The sequence below is a fragment of the Netta rufina genome (assembly GCF_964035555.1).
Source record: "Netta rufina genome assembly, chromosome: 1".
NCBI classification, from domain to species: Eukaryota; Metazoa; Chordata; class Aves; order Anseriformes; family Anatidae; genus Netta; species Netta rufina.
The window spans coordinates 153,582,334-153,607,384 of NC_140123.1; the positions used below are offsets into that span (position 1 = coordinate 153,582,334).

A 25,051-nucleotide genomic window follows, 5' to 3' on the forward strand; every position below is an offset into this window, starting at 1 on the left:
TCTTTCCCTTCAGTATTGGCTTTACAAAGGCGTTGGCAGTGGTTGTAGTCCCTGTCAATGTGGCATGTTAGAGAGCCTTTATAATCAGACACTTAAAACTCATAGGATGGCTCTGGTGGGAAGGGACCTTAAAGATCATCTAGTTCCAACCCACTGCCATGGGCAGGGCCTCATCTATTCTGGCCTTGAACACTCCAGGGATAGAGCATCCACAGCCTCTCTGGGCAACCTGTGCCGATGCCTCACCGCCCTCTGAGCAAAGAATTTTCTCCTAACTTCTAACCTAAATCCCCCCTCTTTAAGTTTAAAACCATTCCTCCTTGTCCTGTCATTATCCAGGTGAGCAAAGTGTTGCTCCTCATCTTTTTTGTAAGTTCCCTTCAAGTACCGAAAGGTTGCAATGAATTCCTCCTGGAGCCTTCTCTTCTCCAGGCTGAACATCCCCAGCTCTCTCAGCCTTTCTTCGTAGGAGAGGCGCTCCAGTCCCTCAATCACCTTTGTGGCCCTCCTCTGGACCCACTCTACCAGCCCCACATTCTTCTTGTGCTGGGGGCCCCAGACCTGGATGCAGTGCTCCAGGTGGGGCCTCACAAGGGCAGAGCAGAGGGAGACAATCCCTTCCCTTGACCTGCTGGCCACCCCTCTGGTGATGCAGCCCAGGATGCAGGTGGCCTTCGGGGCTGCAAGTGTGTGCTGCTGACTCATGTCAAGCTTTTCATCCACCAAAACCCCCACGTCCTTCTCAGCAGGGCTGCTCTCAATGAGTTCTTCTCCCAGTCTGTACTCCTGTCTGGGATTGCCCTGACCCCAGTGCAGCACCTTGCACTTGGACTTGTTGAACCTCGTTAGGTTCCCGCGGGCCCACTTCTCCAGCTTGTCCAGGTTCCTTTGGACGGCACCCCTTCCTTCTGGGTGTCAACAGCACCACTCAGCTTGGTGTCATCTGCAAACCTGCTGCGGGTGCACTCAATCCCACTGTCTGTGTCATTTACAAAGATATTCAACAGTACTGGTCCCAGGACAGACCCCTGAGGTACATCACTCCTCACTGGCTTCCACCTGGACGTGGAGCCATTGACCACCACTCTCTGGGTGCGGCCTTCAAGCCAACTCCTTACCTACCGAATGGTCTACCCATCAAATCCATCCCTCTCCAATTTGGAGACCAGGATGTCATGTGGCACCATGTCAAAGGCCTTGCAGAAGTCCAGGTAGATGGCATTGGTTGGTCTTCCTCTGTCAGCTGATGCGGTCACTCCATCACAGAAAGCCACCAGGTTGGTCAGGCACAATTAACCCTTGATGAAGCTATGTTGGCTGTCCCAGATCAGCTCTTTGTCTTGCACTGATGTTTTCAATTTTATTGTCTTCTGGCAAGCTGAGGGGAATAGGTGTTTGGGAAGAAACCTGAGCCACAGACAGTAGAGCTTTTCCTGACCCTTGGAATATCTGTACCGTTTGTAGTCTTGGGTTGATCCATTAGAAAGTGAAAAACTGAGTGGTCTCGCTGACCTCATCTATTTGCAAGATCCTAAATGAGCAATTTCATTTTCAGTGGGTGAACTAGTTGGTTATAAATATATTTCAGTTCCTCGAACTATTTTTTCCCCTCTCATTGCCTGTGGAAGAAATGGAGATGTGGTTTGTGGAGAAGGCCTTTCTTTTCTTCTTGCAACTAAAAATAGATGTGATGGTCTTCATTGTTACAGTAGACTGGAGAGTGTGTGGACAGCTGAAGGCACGTGTACTCTGCAAAGGCATTGTGCAATGTCAGTTCCCCTGAGGGTAAAAGCAACATTAAAAGCATGTCAACATTTCCTGTCACTGGTTTTAAGCCAACTCGCTCAGACATTTGGATGGTAGACAGGACAGTGTATTATGAAGAAGGGAGAATGTGATAGCTGTCTACAGATGCAGTAAGCCTAGGTGGAATTAGATTTCTAAGAAATTTTATAGAAGTACTCCTATCAATAAAATCACATCGATAGGTTTCAGCAGATACAGAGCTTCCGTGTGTGATTCCTACACAAATAGCTCTGTTAACATTTGAGTTGTTGTTTGAGGGCAAGTTTGTAATGTATGGAAACAAGAAAAGCCCGGGTTCTTCTTTGGGCATGATGCAATGCTGCAGTGGTTTGGTGGTCTGTCAGATATCCCACCAATTGGAATAACCTCAAGAAATTAGGAGAAATTATGTAAAAGCCAGCCATCAACATTGTCAGTGGCTCTCGGGGCTGACTGACTTCAGCACATCTTTGCCTGGGTTATGTCACTTTGGGTCAGTCCTAACAAACAGCAGAAAGCAGTGTTTGTGGCACAGTGATGGTGATTTGATGCATGGTGCAAAAGTGTAATTTAGTTCTCAGTAACTGTGATTATCATCTGCTTTCTCAAGCCATTAAAAATTCTTTGTGCCAGTTGTCCTTTTGTGGTAAGGTGCCATCTAGCTTCCCAAATCTAAGGTGGGAGAAAGCAGTTAACTTGTTTTCTTTCTTCTCTGTCAGGGTAGTTAACAACGTGCATATTAAAATATCAGCCACTTACAGATGTCAGTTTAAACTGCTATAACTTGTTCATGTGTGTCTGCACCATAAATAGTAAATTAACTATAAACTGAGTCGCCTAAATACAGTCATCAGGCTGCCTACAGGTGGCTGTTCAGAGTAGTGGGGAAGAGTGAATTGTTCAAGGGCTTTGAGGTCAGATTTTTCCCTCTACGTTTTTGTGAAGTATGAAAGATTTTTTCCTGAGTTGCAGCAGTTAGCTAGAATTCATGCCTTGTGAAATGCAGATAGTCTTTATATGAGGAATAATACAGATTGTTAAATAAAATAATACAGATAATTAAATAAAAAATAGATAATACAGATAGTTAAATAAAATACGTGAATTATTTGTGTCTTAGTAAATCCAGATTTTTCTGGGATCCATGTTACATATGTACAGAAACATAGAGGGATAGAGTCCCCTATCAGCTGTGGCACAGGACACGGACAGCACTTTTGCTTATATTCAGAAAACTAAGCAGTTTGAGCCTGAGATCGCTGAACTTATTATTCAGAGCTTCTAAGTTGAAGATTTCAGAAGTCATTCTGTCATACCACAACTTGGGTGGCATAAAGAAACCTCTTTGGCGGCTGAAGGTATTACCTTCAGTATCTCTTGCTGCAAACAGTTGGGTAGCTCAGAGTGCCTCCAGACCAAGATTCAGGTGAATTACTGTTTATATTCATGAGCTGTAGTTTTTCAAATACTTTGCAGCTAAGTAATGTTTTTATTTAATTAAAAAAGAATCATTTAATCTTGTCTGTACAGTAGGAAATGTTGCTGGGCTTCTGATCTTTTTAGCATTTCCAGTGTGTGTGACTCTTGTCGTTATATTCATAAAGCTGTTTGTTTTAAGCTTAGCAGGGAATTCTTGTTAAGCTGCTGGGTATTTCAGAGAATATTAGATAATAAAAGCATCTCAAAAGTTAACGTAGAAAATAGGACAGAGTTTATTTCTGGAAGTACAGATGATTAGTTGGAGTTGGTGGTAGAAGAAACATCCCTAGTCTTGTAACCGCTACTGCAGATTTGGTGCTTAAGTGAAACATAAATTACATATTCTGAGTTACATAACCTTGCTATTCTTAAAGATTTATTGAGCTGCTGTTGATAATCTGTCCTGTTGCTCTGCAAGGGTGATACATGCTTAATATATATGTTACCATGTTGGCATTTATAGTTATTGTAAAATTTCCCTGAGTCTGGAATTAAAGTACCATTAGGCTGCAGATACCAAACACAGGTGTTAGATTAGTGATTTTTAAAAAGTAATTATAGGAATGTTAAGTGTGTTAGTCTTCAAAAGAATATCCTGTGCCTTGCAGGGAGTGCTGAATGTGATTGTTATTTATCAGTAAAATTACAATAGTAAGTTTTCACTTCTCTTTTTACTAACAGGAAAACCAGTTAAGGCTGCGTGATGGTAGTAACATTGAAAGGCTCAATCTAGATGCTGATGAGAAACTTCAAGAAAATAGTGAGTAGGCTAGGAGATAGTTGACATCTTGTGTCAGTATTTTGTTGAATAATGGGGCTGTGTTTTGCCATTAAAAAAAAAAAAGTGTGTGGTAGAAATAGGTTCAAGTAAAAATTGAGTAACATCGCAAAGCTGAGCAATACCGCAAAAACCTCAGAGGGTCCAAAAATTCAGGTAACTTTTCCCAGGTATCTTGTCGCTAAGATTTTCCTGTACATAGTTCAGGAAAATGCTTTGCTTTCTCACTTTAGGAAAAGGAAGGTCAGGGGCTGTAGATTTTTTTGTTTGTTTGTTTGTTTGTTTGTTTGTTTGTTTGTTTTAACTTGTATACAGTGATTCAGACTTTGAGTGTTTTCATCTGTGTGCTGAAATTAAGGTTTAATCTCGAATGTATATTTTGGGACTAATTGCTGCTATTCTTTGCACAGTTTGAGATGCTAGCTAGCTCAACAACAATGCATCCTTAAAGGAAAATATTAAAGTGTTTGCAGCTAAATTGCACGGATTTTAATAAAGGAAGGTAAATTTAAAGGTTAATTAAACACATTTATATCTGTTGGTAATGAGTAACCTTCATTGAGTTTGTCCGAAATGCTTACATGAAGCCAGGCAGAGAGGTGACTCAGCTCTGCTTTCACTTGTAGTAGTGATTACGTTTCTGTTACACCTGGGATTGTCTCTGTTTGATATTTCCGACAAGTTCTTCTAACTGCTCAGCATTTGTAGAGCTTCCTCAATTGCTAGCTGCCGTGACTGGTGACTAATTGCTTGGATTTTAACGAAGTATTAGCGAGACAAAAGAAAAGCTGATGGCCTACTTATGGTTGCTCTGTTGCAGCTGATGAGTGGGAAGGTGCTCTGGTCTAAAAGTAAGTAGTTGTGATGAAGCACCAAATGCGTCATTCTTAAACTGGACCTGCCGTAGGCTGTGTTGAAATTAACAGTTAAATTTAAGCATGGGAAGTAAATTGCCACGATCTGCAGACAGCAGCTTTTGACCTTGGTCCTCAGTTAAGGATGTCTAGTTACATGCTAGATAAGGTTTTCTGTTCATCCACTGGAGATGCTAATAAATGAACATTCTTACGAGACTTCATATCCTGTTCACTCAGGTGGCTGGCTGGTCTTTTTATTAATAATCATTTTTAAAAAAGTTATGAGAATGACCTATTGAATGACTGGAAAAAGGCTGTGATAGCAGCTGTCTCGTGAAGCTGCATTAGTATGTTTTTATGGCCGGTGAAGGAAAAAAAGACAAAATACTGTTTAAAAATCTGTAGCTTTTCATAGCTAATGTAGGATTTCTTACAAACGTTCACCTTTTTCGTGGGAAGGTATTTGGTTTCTGTTACGCTCAGTTCAGTTTTGGTGGGCTAGGGTGTTTAATGGAGGTGTTGAATCTTGCTAGGAACGTGCTTTCTGAAATCAGCATTCAGAAAAGATGAGAGCTTTGCTGTAGAAATTTTCTGACCCTTCAAAATATGTCAAACTTGACTATCCAGGAACTCCAGATTAATCAAATCCCTTAGGGTTTCACCGAAAACCTTTCTAAAAAGCATTGTACGTAACTGATAACAGCTGCTGCACTGATTGGAGGGGGGGTGAGTACTAATTTTGTTATGTCCAAGATCCTTCTGGTATATCTCACTCTTCAGAAACTAAGTGTTCAGGTGTTTAATCATGAGTAGCTTTTACAAAAATTCCAATTGTTTTATGTATTTAGAACACTCAATATATTTTGTCAAAATGTGGAAATTCAGATGCTTGGATTTTAAAGGGGGAAAAAAAAGCTTTGAAATAAAAATTAAGAAATTAAAAAAAAAAAAATGACAATTTGCAGTTCCTTTTTTAATAGATGCGGGTTTTCTATTGGCTTCCCCCCTGCTGTTTAAGGGTCTATTTCTGGTTCCTGCTTCCAGCTGCCAGAATCTTGAAGCCTTTACCACCTCTTGCCAGGAGAAACAGGTGTGGAGCGTGCTTTCTCTGATTCTTGGGACCCATGGCTCCCCCTGCAGTCCTTTTAAGAGAAACTAACGTGCCTAAGACCCTCAGCTATTCAAGCTTTTCTTCTTTCCTTGGGAGAAATACACTAGATAGAAGAGTTTTGTCTTACCTTGAACCTTCCACGCTATTTCTACATATTAGGATAAGTTAATCTTCTGTCTGTTGTGTAAGTCAAGCGACTGAAGACTTTGAATACTCCTCTTCAGAATGCTTGTGGTTTACTGGATCTGATGTGGTTGCTGTGTATTGCTAAAACATAGTGAAGAGTCTGGACTCCTGCTGCCTTAAAAAGAAGGGGAAAAGACTGCTGGACATGATGTCATGATGACAGATTGAAGAGAAGCTGTGAGACTTTTGTGGGGAAGAAATGTCCGTAGGCATTTTGTAAGAGCTGTGTTTGGGGAGAAAAAAATATTTCAAGCTCATTTTGGCTGTTAAGTGCTGTTCTTCTTTTCAGGTCATCCACAGGTAGTCACTTAATCAAACCTTTAAATATCTTATTCTCATCCTTTCTGCAAGGGGGTGCTACTATTATCATTGGGGAAATAAGACCTAAAAAAAATGTATATACTTTTTAATTTCAAAAGTAAATCTAGTCAATAAATTACCTAGGCCCTAAGAATTAATTTAAAAAATATGTAAATAATGTCCATGGAATGTTCTTTGGTCAGTTTAATTTTGTTTTCAGAAGGCAGTTTGTCAGAGGCACCTCTTTAAATTAAGATGAACTATCCAGTAAAGCACTTTAGACTTTCAAATGTCAGGGAAAGCTGAAAATGCATAATCTGACTTCCTAAGCTTATTGTGAAAATGCATACCACTGGTCATGAAATAATATTTACCATATTCAGACAAGTGAGAAAATTAGAGGCAGAGTTCTGCAAAACGAGGTTGTGCTGAATCAGACCTATGCAATAGCCTTGTAGAGAGAATCATCAAATGGTTTGGGTTGGAAGGGACCTTTAAAATCACCCAGTCCAGCCCTTTGCCGTGGGCAGGGACATCTTTCACTAGATCCAGTTGCTTAAAGCCCTGTCCCTTTGAGTTTGTAAACATGATCGTGTCAGAATCAGAAAAGCTTATGTTGCTTGTGTTTTGTAATCCTCTAGTAGACAAATAAATCATCATCTTTGTATAGATAGACATATAAAAGCATGCAGTCTACAAGGACTTGCAAAATTCAGTGTTGCAAGGTATGTTTGTACAACAAATTAGTTGTCTGCTTACTAATTAGTATACTTTACAATTAATTGTGTATCTTAAGTTGCTTTTTGAGTAGCTTAGGTTTTATTTATGTTGTGGTCGTGAAGGAGGGACATGTTACAACATCATCAGACTACTTCCTTGTGTATGCATCAGTCATATGTCTTGTGTTAAGGGAGATCTGAAGCCCAAATGCTGGGCTGTATTCATGTCAAATCTGTTCTCTGCCTCAGACCTTTCTTTATTCTGAGCTCTCATTCTTACAGCATTGTGTAAGGTTTCTAAGCCTGCAGTAGCTGCTTGCTACCCATAGGCAGTAATCTAAAAAAGGACATACTCTGGATCTGCTACAGTCATTGCTGAAGAGTAGTACGATAGAAATATGGAATAGTTTAATTTCTCTTTTTTTGGTGGTTTTATTTTTGGATTTTTTGTTTTGATTATTTAACTACTTTCTAAAGTAATTTTCTTAGATTTTTCTTAGACCTTTCCATACTGGAGTGACAGTTCTTTCTGGGTTGGTAACTTGGTAGTGTTTTGTTTTCTTCTGTATATTACCTCTCAACATTAAACTGTCCTTGTATTTACAAGATCACAAGGAAATTCAGATTGGAAGGGACTTCAGGGGGGCTCTAGTTTAACCTCCTGATCAAAGCAGGGTCAGCTGTGAGGTCAGACCAGCTTACAAGGGATTTTATGTAATCTGGCCTTGAAAACCTTGAAACATGGAGACTGCAGAACTTCTCTGGAGAACCTCTTCCACTTCTTGACTTATGGTGAAGACAAGTCTTCTTATATCCAATCTAGACTTCTCTTGTTCCAACTTGTGCATGTTCCCCCAGGCCCACTGCAGTGAGCCTGGCTCCTTGCTGATGTCCTTGTAGGTACAGGCAGGTTGCTGTTAGGTCCCCCCAAAGCTGTCCTGAAGCTGAGCAAGCTCAGCTTGTCCTCATGCAGCAAGTGCTGCAGCCCCTGAGCATCTTGCTGGGCTCTGCTGCAGAAGCCGGTCTACTTCATGGATGTGTTTCTTGTGTTTTCCTGGGGGGCCCAAAACTAGGTGCATTATTCCAGATATGGTCTACTGAGCAGAGGGAATAATCAGTTCCTTCATCTACTGGCAAGGCTCTTACCAATAAAGCCTGGGACACTGTTGGCTTCTCCTGTCAGGGCATGCTGCTGGCTCATGAACCACTTGCCATCTGCCAAAGCCTTTTCCACAGAGCTGCTTCCTAGCCAGTCATTCCTCAGCCTGTGGTATTAGCTTAAAACTCAAGCAGAGTACACCGTGTTGGTCCTTCAAGCCATCGATGAAGATGTTTAATGGACAAGTTCTAGGACAGACCCGTGCAGCATCCCACATTTTAACAGCATCCAGGTAGTGTGCAACCATTAACTATTACCCCGAGACTGACCACCCAGCTGTTTTTCTTACCAGTCCAGTTGCTCATTCTAGTTCCCTGACACTCAATTTCTTAAAGTTCCCATGTCTTGAGGCATTTCATTGTTATTTTTTTTTTTCAGTGAAAATCTACCAATTAATCTTTATTTTGTGAATTCAACAGTTTCCATGTTCATGAGGACTTTCTTGCTCTGTGACTAATGTTCTTTGTGAACTTCTCTTGAGAAACTTTGCCATTGCCTTCCTCTAAGTGACAAGAAGCCTAGCTCTTTTCTTCTTTCTCTTCTTTATTTTTTATAATGTAGATTTTAGTTATTTCAGATAATTCTACATGCTGTCTGAAGTGAAGTAAACTGATTAACATTTTGGTAGATGGTAGATTTTTTTTTTTTTTTTTAAATTGCTTTGAAACAGATTGTGTCTAGACCTACGAGAATGTTATTTTTAACCCAGGGTATTTGTAGTTCTTGTTTGCTTACTTTTCCTCTTTATAATGGTAATTTTGATAGATGTGCATACTAGATAACAATGTTGCCTGAAGAGCTATGCCACTAGCATTTAAAATTCGTAGTAAAGCAACAGTTTTATTGACAATACTTTGGCAGTTGCCTTGTCTTGGTGATCTACTAGATGTTCCAGTTCTCATCCAGATTTCTTGTTTATGTTCTAATAAAATTCCCATTCCTTTCCAAATTTTTGTTGACTTTAAAGTCTTTCTAGCTTTAAACTCAATCTTTTACAATCTCCAGCTTCATTAAACTGAATTTCTATTTTATATGGGAATCTCGTTAGTTTAGCATTATACATGCTGTATGTAATTCTTCTTTACTCACAAACATTGTATCTTATGTTTTCTTCCTGGTAGTAGCCACAAACCGTTCCTTTGCTTACCTTTCATGTGAATAGTGCTTGTCTTATATCAGCAAGAGGCTTTCCTCCACCCACCTAAACATAGAGCAAACAAGCTAAAATTCAGGTTGTATAGGAGTAACTCTTACACATTTACTCTCACTCAATAACACCATGTTGTTTTATGATGTGGCCACAAATCTGTAGCTATTTTACCAGTTGTCCTAGTTTGTGTTTTTTCTTTTTTTTATCATCTACAACAATGCAATTAGTGGAATACCTTTCTCTTCTACCTGGCAATTTGAGTGCAGATGTTAGAGCTCCTGAGAAGCAGACTTAGACAGATGTGCAAGCAGATTTCAGTGTGTTTGATATGGTGAGACTAAATGCGAGTTGTTCAGGGAATGGAAATGCAAATTTTTCTTTTGCTTTCAAACTTTTGCTTTTAAATAAAATACTGTTTTGACTCTGGATCCCATTGGGTACATGCTCACAAATGTGAAATTGCCTTATATGCTTACTTGATGGACTTTGTCTTCAAGGATGTCATTACCAGCTAACAGTGTCTCGGTTTCTCAGTACGTTTGTGATTTTGCTTAGGGCTGTGTCCATGCAGGCAAATAACATAATTTCTGTTAGCCCTGTTAGATGTCAGTGTGCACATAATGTTTTTTTGTCAGTATTTTTGACGTGTCAACAGGATCAAGGTAGCAATGAGTCAAGTTGCCTCTTCTTCAGGAAGGGACACAAGGGAAAGGCTGAGGTAGTGGTTGGCTGGTTTGTGTTGTGTAGGTTTTGTTTGGTTTTGTTTTCCTCCTTAACCGAATAACTAGAATATGTTATCCTTTCTGACTGAATAGTGTTCTCCTCTACTTTCCATTCCCAAATGTGATGTAGGGGGTCATGGATTTGTGTGTGACGATGATTTATTTGCTCTATTTGTTGTATGGCTTGTTGAACACCGCAGTGTGGCCTGATTGCTGACTTCATGTAAAGCAGAGCACTGCTAACCGTATGCCTGGATGTTTGTGTAAAATACTAAGTGCATGTGTTGAATTTTTGTAGAAAAAGAATATTCTGCTACCTTCGCAAAAACTTCTGGCTGAATGAAGTAATTAAATGAAGCGTGCATAATTAATGATAAAATATAATGTAATTCCCCTTTCTGGCCAACGAAATTACTGAAAATGTATGCTAAAACTGTATTTAAAAAGCAAACAATTAAGCAGAAAGCTTCCTAGTGCCCTTGGAATCTTTTATCATGTGAGCCAAAGGAAATGCCTACCTTATGTTGTCATTGGAACAGCATTTATTTGAGGTTCCCTTAGGCCTCTTTTTTTTACCCTACTAACTAAGCTGTGCGTGTGCAGTGAAAGTCCTTCATATAAAGTTGCTTTTCACAAATAATATGCAGCTTTTACAGCAGTTTCTATCTGTAGTTAATACAATTCTTAAAAATCTTTTTATTTTTTGAGAGAGAGATATCTTCACAATTTTATTTTTTTTTAATTCCTACTTTATACATAAGGAAGAAGAGCGGTAGAAGTTGTACTTATTGAGAATAATGAAGGAAGTCCATAACAGAGCAAGATTTAGAACATCGATACCCTGACTGATCAGTCTCCTGCGATAGCCATTAAATCATTCTTCTTCCCTTGTAAGATTTTCTGAGAACTGTGCTATAAAATGATACCATAGCAATGGGGATGGAGATGTACATATGTTGCTAAGAAACCACATGGTCTGTTCTGGACCAGTCGCTCTGATAAAGTGGCTGCCTTAAGTTGCTGCATATGGAAAAGGGCCACTTTAGGTGATGTGCGTTTTGCTCCACCAATTTCTGACCTGCAATGCTTGCCTTTGCAGATGGAACATGAGGATTTTGTAATGGAGGGGCATGGCAAGACTCCACCTCCTGGTGAAGAAAACAAACAGTGAGTCACACGTTTATTTGAAAAGGGCCTTACCATAGTAAATGGTGTGAAGCACTCTTGTTTTAATGTGCTGGAAACATTGGTTGTTCGTTTGGTGCTTGCCCTTTTGGTTCATTAAATATCCCTCTTTAATAGTGGATGGTGGCTGTTAAAAATAAAGAGAAATAAATCAGGATGTTGAGTTGCCTTAAATTTAAAAGCATGGAAGTACGCTTTGCAATGTCAGAAGGTAAATCAGAATTTGTTGTGAAAGGGATAATCGTTCTGGAAGCTTAGCGCTGAGGCAGTGAGTTCCATTTTTTATTTTTAAAGTGAAAATTTGTACGTGAAACTTTTATACTTTTTTTCTTCGGTGAAGTAATCTGGAATATGATAGAACCAGGGTCACCTTCTTGGTGTGCATATGGTAGATTAGTCCTCTTTGAAATATGAGCCTTCTTTAAAATGTGCTTTAATAAAAGAACTGAAATTGTAAACGAAATGCTCTCTCAAGGATGAACAATTTAAGATGCTAGTACTTAGTGCTTTAGGGGGAAAAGCTTGATCAGAGGAAAAAAAAAAAAAAGACACATTTCCATCAGCAAAAGGCATAGAGGAAAACAGCTTTTGTTAATAGGACTTCAGACTGAAATCCAGTAGCAGAAGAGCAGAGCTCTGTCCTCAAGGTGTGCTGCAGTGATGGCTGTCTCCTGTATTCTTCTCTTCAGCTAATGCAATGGTAATACAATTGTATCAGAGTTAAATGATACCTCACCTACCTTACAGAGCAGGCAAGATGGTCTTTGGGAAATCCACAGCACAACTTTTTTCCCCCCGTGCCTAGTTGGACGCCTCTTCATGAAAAGGAATTCTGTTGTCTCTTCAATCAGCAGTAAACTTGGTGCAGAAAGGTTGGGATTCAGCTTGAGGTGGTGGCCTTCCTTACCTTTCGGCTAAGCTAACAACTGTACGTTCGCTGCCTCTGCGACAGTGAGAAAATGTTTCTGAGGTAGCCAAGATGAGCTAAGGGAAGTTCGAGTGCTGAGCATGCACATTTTTTCCATCATGGAAGTGAGCCAAACTTCTCAAAGTAATTGCTGCTATTTCTTTCTATTCAGACTGCCCAACTTACTGTGGTACCAAGAGGTACAAAGCTTGTCAAAGTAGAAACTTTCAGAAAGATCCAGAAGGAAATCAGAGTCGAAATGAAACATAGGAGTTAGATTTCTGTTCTTCTGGATTGCTTATTTTGGTTTATAGTAGTATAATGAAATGCGTTATTAGAGTGAATATATGGGGGATGTCGTCTTGGATTTATCCTGGCCTTTTGTTTGCTGTCTTATTTTAGGTGCAAGTGGAAGCTCCAGCTATTTTACAGTTGACCTGATTTCTAATTAGGGCTTTTCAAGTGCCTTACAATCTCCCTCTTCTCCAAAACTATGGTTACTGGAAAGAGAATGAGAACAGTGATAGGCGGGAGTTGTGTTTTAAAGCTAATAAATTTGTGGTTTGTATATCAAATAATATTTTGATAAAAGGCTAAAAGTGCAATTTCAGTAATGCAACTAAGAGATTAAGGCAATTATTTTGTGCCATTGTAGTATAATGCCAGGAATATTCTGTTGTGGGTATTGCTCTTCAATTTTAGTTGGTCACTTAAATCTTTTACTACCCACAATCTCAAATTTTCATCTACCTAACAAAATCGTCTACTTACGTAGAGCTTAAAGGTTGTAAGTGACTTTGTTCTGGCATCGAGGATAAACAGATGATAATCACAAAGAGGACCAGTAATTTATAACCTTAATTTACTTCAAAAAGGCTGCGTTGTCTTCACATCGTTTTTGTACAGATCTCAAAAGGAAAAAGAAAATCTGAAATTGCCTCTTCGTAATATTACTTCCATTAGCTGTTATCTGGGCATTGTGGAACAAGCCTAGAAGAGGGCCACAGACTGACTGGCTGGCACATCTGGCAGATGAGGAGAATTTGAGATTGCTCAATTTAGAGATGAGAAGGGTCAGGGCTGGGCAAACTTACCCGTGTGTGTAGGTACCTGATGAGGGATGGAAGGAAGACTTGAGCCAAACTCTTCTCAGCAGTGTCAGTGGGGCAACAGGCACAAACTGAAATACAGAAAATTCTACTCAAACATAAGAAGGAAAATAAAACAACAATTTTTTCTTTTTTTTAAAAAAAAAAAGCTGTTGGGGGTGGTCAAGCAATGGAACAGTTTGCCCAGAGAGGTTGTGTCTTCTTCATGCTGTAAGAGACTCAAAACCCAGCTGGACACAACCCTGAGCAACCTGCTGTAGTTAGCCCTACTTTCAGCAAGGGGTTGGGATTAATGATGTGTAGAGATCCCTTCCATCCCCAACATTTCTGTGATTTGGTGTATGTGTGCGCTTACTATTGTCTTCCTGTTTGATTTGAATTAAAATCGGAGCTTGTTAATGAAAAGATAGTAAGTTTGAATGCAGAATCAGATGTTTTCTGTAGAAGATGTGTCCTTCCCTTTCCAGCTGTTCCTTGCACTTCCTGGAGTTTACTCTCTGTGCACCTATGCAGATTTATTTTTTTTTTGGAGTCCCTCTAATTTGCTTTCCAGGAAAGTTGTCCTTGTTAATTTAATCACCTTTCATACATACCTTAATCTGTATAACTGTACTACCATGGCCTTTGGAAGATACAGGTTTCACCAAGTGACCTGTGAGGGAGCTAACTTGCACCACAGCGCTGAAGCAGTCAGCAAGTATTTACCTTAGGCAAACCCAGCAATTTCTTAGTATCTAGCAGCATTCCAGGGGACTCAAAAAAAGGTTTGAATGTGCAATAACAAAAAAATATAAATAAAAACAAACAAACAAAAAAACTTCTGAGAGACTTCCAGTGGAAGCAGTAGCTCTTGCCTAGCCTTGGTCTCTTGTGAAATGTCGTCTGCAAAAGTACAGCTGCATAACGGATTACAAAGAGCCAGCATCCGCGGACAACTTCTAGCACTGTATTTCTGAAATGCAACAGAGTATTTCAGCTCAGTATGACTTGGGTATAATCTTGGGATTTTAAGTGTACCTTCTGGTATTTAAAAAATGGTTTAACTGCAAAAACTTTCCTTTAGCTGTATGGAATGGTTCTCTCAAGCAAACCTACTGTAGGCTTGTAGCATTTCAAGATTTTTTTTGGTTAAAATCTGGATAATAACTGAACTCTTATCTGCTAGTATCTGTCAGCTTTATGAGGAGGAATTCTCCTTTTAGATGGTGTATGAGGTCTTTAAACTGGTCATTTACAACATAAGTCGTTTCAGTTGAAGCTGTTTATGAAGTTACCCATTCAAAATCCTTTGTACAAATGAAATACGGAATGGGCGTTCTCGTCTCAAGTCCTCTGAAAGGTTTGCAGTTCACGTGCGGTGCCAGTGTTATATGGACTGGCGTGGTTGTGCAGCAGTGAGGGCTGCACCTTACTCTGAAACCCCTGCATGGATTCCCACAGAGGATTGAGGCTGATGATGGCCACCATGGACCGTGCTTCTCCTCCAGAAGAGGAGCAATGCATTTGAGAAATTGTTACTTTGCAGATTTGAAGTAATAGAGCACACCTGGATTTATGAGTGAAAGGGAAACTCATTTTGTAACAACAACAACAAAAAGTTTGACTGACACATAGGAGAAGACTGCTGGAGGCAGCAGCTATTCAGACTAAAAAGGGAGCCAAGTTCATACATTCATTTGCAAGGTAAGCCAAGCTATTACCACTGTCTGATGCACCTCAGTTGGCTATTCCCTACCTGCTGCTTTATGGAGGTGTTTTCAACTACCTAAGTAATTTGTACATCTGGAAGTGATTCACACCACAAGAAAGACAGCAAGAGAAGATTATCATTTACTAAGTATCATTGATTAGCCATATTGGATAGCCTCTTCCCTGGCTTGACAGGTTTATGTGGATTCTGAGGCAACAAAATTGCAGTCATGCCAGAAAAGAGATTGCAGCTGTGAAGATCGCAAAATCATTGTTTTAAATTTGGTCATGCTCTTTTAAATCCTTTTTTAAGGCTTGAGAAGAAATATTCAATGTCTTTCTGGACTTATATCACACCGTAATTTAAAGAAGGCTACACATAAAATCATACAGGCTGGAAAGAGGAATTGTAGACCAATAAAGTAATTTAGGTTGGAAAGGACCTCTGAAAGTCATCTTATCCAATCCTATGCTTAAAGGATAGGGGGATTTGAAGGTTAGATCTAACTTCACAGTTACATCAGGCTACTCAGGATTATTCTAGAGCATTTTTGGGCAATCTCTTGCAGTGTTCAATCACTCTCAATAATCCTAATATTCAGTGGGAATTTCCCTTGTTGCAATTGGTCTATTGCCTTTCAACCTTCCATTATGCATGTCTGAAAGTCAGGCTCAGTCTTTACTAAAACTTAATCTCTCTTTGTTTACTAAGCAGAAGGATCTCCCCGTGGCCCACTTGCTTAATTTCTCTTCAGACAAAGCAAAGCAAGTGCTATCAGCCTTTCTTTGTAAGTCGCATTAAGGAACCAGTTAATAGGCCTGTCTTCCTTCATTTTCAGCAACCTACCAATATTATGCGCCTCGCTGCCACAGTAGCATAAATCAACCAATACTCCTCTTTTATAGTGATGCTGAAAACGAAAGTCTTCTGTGGTATATCCTGAAGATAACAAACAGCTTTGGCTGCTGGGAATGCACAATGTTGTTAGAAAATAATGGCAGTATTCTTGTGAAGGGTTTCTTCAATGTTAAATTTCCAAGAAGGCCCAAAGCCATAGAATCTCTCTCTGTAGCATGAAATCGTGTTCTTAGCAAATTTAAAGTAAGCCATAGCTAAATACTTGCATAACAGGGTTTTTGCTTGTTGTTTTAAGGACACTCCTTACTACAGAAGGTATTAAGATTTGTCTCGAGTAGCTCCACACCTTTTTTAATTAACTGACAGTGCCAGCCAAAACAGAAGATTTTGAAGGTATTCATGCTAATGCTGTCAAAGTAACCTCCAAATCCTACTTCAGATTATCAACCCAATTTGGGCTACCTAATTTGGATGTCAGCTCAAATTCTGTTGAAATTCATGGCAAATTGTGCCCTTCCTTGGAAACATCAATGCTTATGTTCAAAATTAAAGGTCGTAGCTATTTTTTCTGTGTCTGTAGAATAAAATTAGATAAATCCTCTACAAAACTGTCTATCCACCCCTCTTTCCCCCACCCCCAAAAAAAGTCCTTTGTCCTACATCCAAACAAGGCACAGCTGAGACATGCACTACGTATGTAGTGGCCATACTAGACGTTTTTGTCGCAGGGTGTTGTGGTTCTGTTAATGCTTCAGGCTGGTAATAATTCAGACTAGTTCTGGTGTTGGCATCCGAGCGGGAGAATTTTGACTTGGACTTTTTTTTTCTTTTACATCCTTGGAGATTTGAAAGGATATGGGAAGCAGGAGAGCACGAAACTTGTGCTAGAGGTAAGAATTGAGTATCTAGGTGAGGATTCAGGAATACTTTCATCAGCTACATACTGTCCAAGTGTTTTTACGCTGCGTTGGTGTGGGCGACCCTACCTGTGTAGGTAAGGAAGGGGCCTGAGGCACAGAAAACCATTGCCCTTTGTTGTGCGATGGAGTGGGTAGTAATGGATGAGGTAGCTGTGAACTCTAGCTGGAGAGCAGCTGTGTTTTAGCTCTAAGACTGGTAAGTCAATAATGTTGAAAAAGCTGGCTTGCACTTCTTAAAATAGAATACTTCAGAACTAAACAACTACAAAAATATGCAGAATATACTTAAGACTTCAGCACTTTAAATGCTAAGGGTTCCATCAATTCTCTTCCATGTTTTATCAGTTAGTGTTAAGCTTATTTTTTTTATTTATTTATTTATTTTAACTTTTTTGTGCCTAAAGTTATTCTTCCCAGGAAAACTCCAGTCTGAGTATTCTATGCAAAAATCATTAAAAATCACACTCACTTCTGCAAGCTAGTCTTGAAAACGCTGGAAAATGTTTTCAATTGTCATTTCATTTTTTTAAAGTTACGCAGATTCACCTACTCACTCATTTTTCTTTCAAACCGTGTATTAAGAGGCAGCAAAGCATACAGCATTGTGTCTTACTTTGTCATGAACAGATACTGGCTTTTCATGTACTCCAGCTAACCTACACCATTAGCATGCTGTCATTTAGCAAGTATTTTCTTAATATGTGGAAAATCAGAAGCTAGATGACTTGAGGAAAAAGAAAACATATCACACAGAAAAACATCAACTCTGGAAGTAAAATTCCTACTTACTATCCACGTATTTAAGCTACACACTACTGAATATTGAGAGAAGAAAAGATTTGTGGACAGTATGCATTCTACATTTGAATAGCATGACACTTCTTTTCCCTGGGATTTTACAGCGTTTTCTTCCAGATGTCTTCTGGTAAGACCAGGCTAGTTTGTTGTTTTTTCCGAGATCTGTATTTGTCCTGCGTAGGAAGTTCACAAAATCTGCGTCTGAACTCTGCAGTCTAATCTGATCAAGAGACTTCATATTTGTTGTCTTCCCAGACCAAGGAAAAAAAATGTATTTTGTGTTCCGGTTTGCTGATACTTATAAATACGGTATTGCAAAATATCCGGAGTAGGTAGTGTTACATATTCCCAGTTTAATTAATAATTTAGTAGTAATTCTAATTGCTAACAAAAACTTACTGTACAGTTTACTGTATTTTGAAGCAGAGAGTAATTGTATACAGACTAAATTCCTAAAATCCCAGAGTCTCTTTATTTGAGACACAACCTCCAACCTAAGCTCTCCAGCCCATTTTCAGGGAGTGAACTAGCTAGGGACACTATTAAGATCAGGTTAATTGTCCGAGAAGTCTTTTTTGGTTTGGTTGACTAGTGGATGTTCCCCGCTACCCCTTTCCTAGGCTGATGTTTAGTCAGAAGCTGCCTGAGGTAACTGCCTTCTGATGCATCATTTATATGGATGGCTGGAAAATGCTCTCTTTTCAGCTTTCCCTTGCTACCTAGATAGAAACTGATAGGTGGCCTCTTACATAGGAGAGAGACGAGTTGCTTACAGGTTGATGTTTAGAAATGTAGATAAAACATACACATAAAACAAACAATACAAACATAAAGAAACCTGTTTAGATCTGTTTGTTTCTATGCTGCCCTTCTCAAGCACGTACTTGTGATGTACAAACTTAAAAGGTATGATGTCTGTATCAAATATATGCCTTAAATGCTATATAGAATGCCATAAGTCCGCAGTGAGCCTTAAATGTTCCGTTTGTGATTTGTCTCCCACCTTGATGTGGAAGAACACATACTACAAAGTTAGTTCCTGAGATTGGCAGGAAATGCAGTTTAAAGAAACTGTTCTACCTTTTTGCCTTTGTACTGCCACTTCCTTGCGGACAATTTGATTTCTTCCTTCTTCTCCCCACCTTTGCTCCTCTCAGTATAACTTTGTACACTTTTATAAGAGTAAAACTTTCAGTGCTATCCTCTAAGTGTTTTATAGAGGAAATCCTTGGAATTCAAGCAAGTATTTAGAAGTTCCTTAAACAAAACTAGTATTTTCCATTGATAAATCAAATGTATTTCTGGTTAGTATATTTTTTTAAAAAAAAACACAACACTTTCTGAAAGAGAAGATCTTGTCCTCCAAATAATACTTGTAGAATGGAAGGAGGAAAAACAAGGAATTCTGCTTTTCAGTTACCTGTTGATACATCGATTTTTCAGTAGGCTTGTCGTTGAACTGATACACAAAGTAAAGAGGCAAAAGTCATTCTGCTTGTAGAGGTACTTACTGCTGAGGAAAAAGTGGCTTAGTATGTAAACAAGAACTAGTATTAGCTAAAAAATTGGTGATTTCTCAAGTTGCTTGGATTAACTTCTTAACAGTAAGGATGTAAAACTTGAGTATAACCTCATGTGATTGAATTTATTAATGATGAAGCTTACTGCAAAATTGCCTTGGTTTTGAAAAGAAGTTTGAAGTCATTTTTTTTTTCAGTGGGAAGCATGTTTTTAACCAAAATGGAAATTGGAATAGCTTTGTACTTGTTCTTTAAAATCTAATGTGCCCTGCTGCAAGTGTTTGCTACACAGGTAATAGCAACAGGTTTAAAGAACTACAAGGAAAAATTATTTAAGTGACAAGGATAATTCTGAGCCTCGTCTAAATTAGTGTTTTCTCTATATTACTAATGTAAAAGTATAGTTTAAAAAAAAATCTGTGGTATCTACACCAAGTTGGTGCCACATGGTTTTGCTAAAGATTCTCTTTCTGGATTGTTAGAGGAAGCCAGTGGCATGATAAATGTGTATGAATTACAGTCCCCAAACTTGGTTTTTTAATTTTAAATTCTCTCCAAAGAATAAATACATTCATCAAGTCTTCTGTATTCTTTCCGTGGACACCCAGATGAAAAGTTGAATATTCATTTCAAGCAGATGGAAAAAGCAAGAGGAAGAAGACTAATAGCTCTATGTTACATTAGGGTTTGTGCTTTCTTCTTGTTTCCTGTGTCCAGAAAATAGAAATCTTGGTGACTATCTGCTATGGCTTCCAGATGCCAGAAGTTAAAGGACAAAAAAGATGAATGATCTCAAAGTCCTAGAACGTGGCTGCAAGTTGTTGATCTCATGCAGACCCGTCAGGAAGTGACCATCCATTATTGTAAATTATGGGGTTCTTTATTTCTCCATGTAGAAGATAGGGCATGCATTGTATGACTTAAAAATACTGCTCTCGGTGGTCAGCATGGTATGAATTAAAAACTTGTTTACAGAGATATTTTGGAACTCCGAAACTGCATCCCCAGGCATGCTGTGATCAGGAAAGCTGGTATAATTTCTTCTACCTCTGACTTGATAGATCTGCTGAACTCTTTGCACTTCATCGACTATGTCATATTGGGGGGATCACACTGGTTTGAGTTAGGTTAATGCATGCATCTGAGCATTTGACAGCAGTACAGCTTGTAGGATTTTCTGCCTGGATACCTAGCTGTTCCTTTTTTGACATTTCAAACTCAAGGGCTGTACATGAAGGCAAATTATTTAGGGAAGATGTTCAGCTCACTTTATTATTCTTTCTATTTTCTTTAACGTACCGTATTATGGTTCCTTTAATGAGAACAAAGGCAAATGGGTTGGTGCCAGCTCCAACCAAGATGCCAGAAATTCCTTTGCTCAGAGGTTTCCGGGCCAGTGACTGAACTCCCCACACTAAAATTAAAGACAAGTTAGAACAATTTGCGGAGAGGTACAGGTCCATGTCACCATAGATAAATAATAAAGTTATATACAAAAAGCTAAGTGCAAAATAGTTTCCTTTTAGGTGCAGGGGAAGAAAAGGGAGGTGGTGAATAAGACCATTGCTTTCAGTCTAAATATCTTGCTTCTCTTTTGTGAGACCTCACATAAATATTTGTGAGAAATCTGCTTTACATGGAAAGGCTAAACCAAAGTGCAGAGGATATATTGAATTTCAGGAGAGGCCTGTCTGCAGGTTCCATGCGAGGAAGGGGGTCCTGTTGCAGTAGGGTTTATTGACATGAAAGATAAGTTTTTTTCCTGAAATATTCCAGTCTTACTGCTTGATGGTAGTTGTTTAAATTTCTTGAAAGCTTCTAGCCTTAAACAGAGGGGAGGGAAGGATTTAACCCATGAGGTTATTACTCCTTTTGAAATGCAGCGGAACAGCTATTGGTGAGGGAAGGTCAGTTGAATCCGTCCTCTAACTGGTGTGGTAATTCACCTGTCATAAACAACCATTAGAAAGCAACAGCTTGCTGTACATACAGCTGGAGTAACTATTTCCCTGAACATGTGTTAATGCTGGAAAAAAAATAAAATACGCATTGTCTTTGGTATATAAAACTGATAAGCTTTTCATATTTCATAGATATCTTGACAGTTTGTAGGATTTTAGAAGCCAAAGATGGAAACCCATTAGGAAAGGATTATAGTCTCCAAAAGTGAGAAGCTTCCAAGATGATAATACAGAAGCAGGTTAATGAAGTGCTAAACTGTAAGAAGACTGATCTGCAAAAGTTGCCTTGCACATTGTGTTAGTGCAGAGTACTCTCATAATTTGCAGGGATATATGTATAAATGATTTCTGCAATTTAAAAAAAAAAATCATTCAGCATTTAGAAGGGGACTTAACGAGAGAAGGTTTTGGAAGGCCTGTTCTTTTGTTTCCTTCAGTTAAGTCTCATGCTATTACTTTCTGTGTCTGTCTTTCCCAGGAAGTTTTCAGCATCTTGTCCAGTTTTGTTCAAGTGAAGCCTTAGAGTAGGAAATGACAGGCCACTTACAACTGCCAGTATGTAAAACATCAGGCTGCCTGGAAGAGAGAGCAAAAATAATTTTCCACTAAAAGAAGGGCTTCAGGACAAAACAAATCTTTTGTGTTTACGACAGTGGCTAGCTAATCATCAGATGCGCTCTGGGATTAGCTGCAGCATATGCTATCTTCTGCCCAGGCTGGGAGGGTGCAAAACAATTATAGGAAGAGATCTGCGTAGGACTCGTGTACTGGCAGGGCCTTGGCATCAAAGGAGAGCTGGCTGCAGGATGCTGGGATTAGCGGGGCAGAGCAGAGGTTCGGTGGTGTGTGACAGAGTTGGGTAGGAAATTAGCTTTTTCGTTCCATTGTTCGTGGAACAACTTTGTTACAAGGAAGATAGAAGGCTTTATCTTTCTCCACTTCGGAAAGGGCATTTGAGGAGATTGAAGAAGTGGAGGCATAGCGATAGATTATTTATAGGCCGCACAGCTAGGGAAAGTATTGTGGCAGATTGAGGAAAAAATTAGGTGGAAAAGTGGGTGTTTGCTAAGTTCTGTGAATGAAGTTTTCCTTCCGAGTTATCTTTCTGTGAACGCTTCATCAATGTATGGATTCAAAACTTGGTCTTGGCCTTGAAGACATAAATAGTTCTTAAACTTAATGTGCTCTGAACTATTCAGGTCTTGCATTCTTTTTGTCCCTGGCAAGGTAGGAAAACTGAGTTTTACTGAGTCTCCAGACCACTGCCACAACATAAACTCTGAATACTAATGGTGTATATATACTCTGTTCCTAAAACATGTTGATAAGCGCCTTTGCAAAAGCGGTTGTAACCTTTTCAGAAATTGTGCAAACTTTTCCTGTGTCGGTCGCTTTTTGTCATGGTGTTTTTCTCTGTAGAAAGAATTTACATTATACTTTGGCTACTATAGTTTAAAAAAAATAAATCCTGCTAACTCTCTTTTCACAGTTCTGCAGCATCAGATGCCTCACTGCTCACTAAGAGGGGGGAAGGGGAGATAATATAGTTTTCCTTAGGAATGAGTATTTTGTCCTTGAAGAATGCTCTGACACTTCAAAGTCTGAACTCCTACAGAGGGGAGGCTATCTCTCTTGAACAATGGCTTAATGTGCAGTTGCTTTGAAGACTTCAAAAAGAAAAAAAAGTTGATAGTTGATACAGCCAGATTTAGCTATCGCCTTCACTTTTCAGAAGTGGTAGGCATTCAGCATCGCTGTTTGAAGAAAACAACTTAAACGTTTTATTAACTGTCCCTTATCTAGACCTGAGCAACTAGGAACTTGACACAGGCATCTACCAAGTCGAGGAAGCAAGATGCTTTGAAATTTTAACCTAATGTTTTTAATTGTTCTCTTGAAATCAATAATTTTTAGAGCGCCCAAGGAATAGTTGAGACTCGTAATTCTGTTCCATAATTTAAGTGTTTTCACTGCTTGCTGTTATTAGACATCATGCAACTGTATGCATGCATGTCCCCATGCTAAGATATATGTTTCTAATTTCACCTCCAGAAAGACAGTGATCCTTCTAAACCCTGTTAATGTGATGTAGTAAACGAGCTGGAGTTTGTGCTTGTTAGGACGGCAATCCAGGTTAGTTGGTCTGCTGGTGACTGGTTGAGGAGCTGTGGAGGAATCGGCCTCCAATCACCCCGTCTCTATTACCCCACCAGCCGTCTGGGGTCGCTCTGTGGGACTCTAACTGATGAGCTGCAGCAGGATAGAGGACGTGTAGGCCTCAGGTCACTTCAGGATTTGTCTTTTTGCCTCTCATGCTCTAGGAAGCAAATTTTTCACCAGCAGAAAAAATGACAGTTGGTGAGAAGGCATCTGTACTATGAGGAACTTGTTAATATTTGAGGTTTCTGCTGAGGAATTATGTCCAGCGGAGCCAAGTTGACTTTTTCACTTCCATAGCATCAGCTATGAAGAACGTATTAGGGGAAAAATTAAATGTTAAATTTGTTGCCACGGGTAATATGGGCAATGTAGAAGGCCCTGGGGGTGGAGGAGCTGCAGGATGGTAGGGGCTCGGCCTTCAAAATAAAGTAAGATGGCATCAACCCATGGGACTTGTGAACCAAAACAAAATGCCAGCCCTGCAGACAGGGAGTTTTGCATAAGGACTGGATGAACCTGAATCTTTTAAATTTGAGTAAAGTTCTGCAGATGGGTTGGAGAACATCTCCTTTCTGATGTGACAGCTAGAAGGCACAGTTGATGTCATCGTTCATCTACAGGATGCTGCAGCATTGCTGTGCACGTACAGTTGAAGCCGAATTTATTAGTTCTGTATCAAAAGGCCATCAAAAAGGATCGTCTCTAACTAGAACCAAAACGCACCTCAATGTGAATTAGAAAAAAATCCCTTTCCTCCTGCCTAAGTTGAGATGAGGACACAGAATCCGTAACTGTAAGCGTTCAGTGTGCGCGTGTGCATGTCCGCTCAGGCTGGACGCTGTCCTGGTAGGAGCACTCTGAAGCATCGTTACAGTTTTTAAGGTGCTTTATGATCCTCAGATGGAAGGTGCTTAGAAACGAAGTGTTTATAATCAGATAAGTTAGTAGTACATAACAAAGATACAACCAATTAACACTAGCTGTTAACAGAGCTGTGAGCACCAGACAGCTTAATGGTTAGGTTTTCAAGGGCAATTGCCCTCTGAAAAGGGATGTGTGGGTTTTGTATATGCTCTGTATTTTTATGCTCTACTCAGTTTTCTGAACCGCTATGCTGCTGGTTCTCCTTCCACAATTTTGGTTGGAGAAATGCTGCATTAAAGCAAAACAAAACAAAAATCTTCTTTTTTCTGTGCCATGGATAGTCAAGACTTAACCAATATGCCAACAGGAACAGATATACAGTGAAGTATGTTTCAGTTGTTGGCTTGGTTGAATTTTTAATACTAAAATACCAATCCTGAAGTTGCTTCCAAATACTGTTTGGAGACAATTTTCACCTCATCAGTGGAATCCACAATTCTTTCTGGAAGACAGGCTAATCAAGATAAAACGTAGGCCCACAGACAGCCGTTTTTAACAGTATGGTAAATTAGTCAAGACGTTTTATGGGTGCTGCAGTTATTTAAGAATTGCCCATACTCATACTCTCTGTATTTGTTGGTTATTTGCTTGTCCTCCCAAAACGCGTTGTGCTTTTAAAAGTTTAGCCTATTGAGCAGGGACAAGATGAAATTTTGCAGCAGTGCTTCACACTTGATATGCAGCAACTCAATTGAGTGCTGGTTGCTTCAAGACTGAGCAGTGTTGTCAGCTCCTTGAATTGAAAGCTTCCAGGGCTTCAGAATGGAGAGCTG

General features: G+C 39.4%; 1 protein-coding gene across 13 annotated transcripts in view; it reads left to right on the forward strand.

Moving 5' to 3' along the window:
• Positions 1 to 25,051, forward strand: part of TNRC6B (trinucleotide repeat containing adaptor 6B) — a 127,148-nt gene that overhangs the window by 29,235 nt on the left and 72,862 nt on the right. For 12 of the 13 annotated variants that reach the window (XM_084298618.1, XM_084298609.1, XM_084298621.1 and 9 more), the window contains one exon: positions 11,346 to 11,413. The exons of the other annotated variant lie outside the window; for it this stretch is intronic. In XM_084298618.1, the coding sequence (XP_084154744.1) occupies positions 11,346 to 11,413 (68 nt within the window). The remainder of the gene's footprint in view (positions 1 to 11,345; positions 11,414 to 25,051) is intronic. 13 annotated transcript variants of the gene reach the window in all.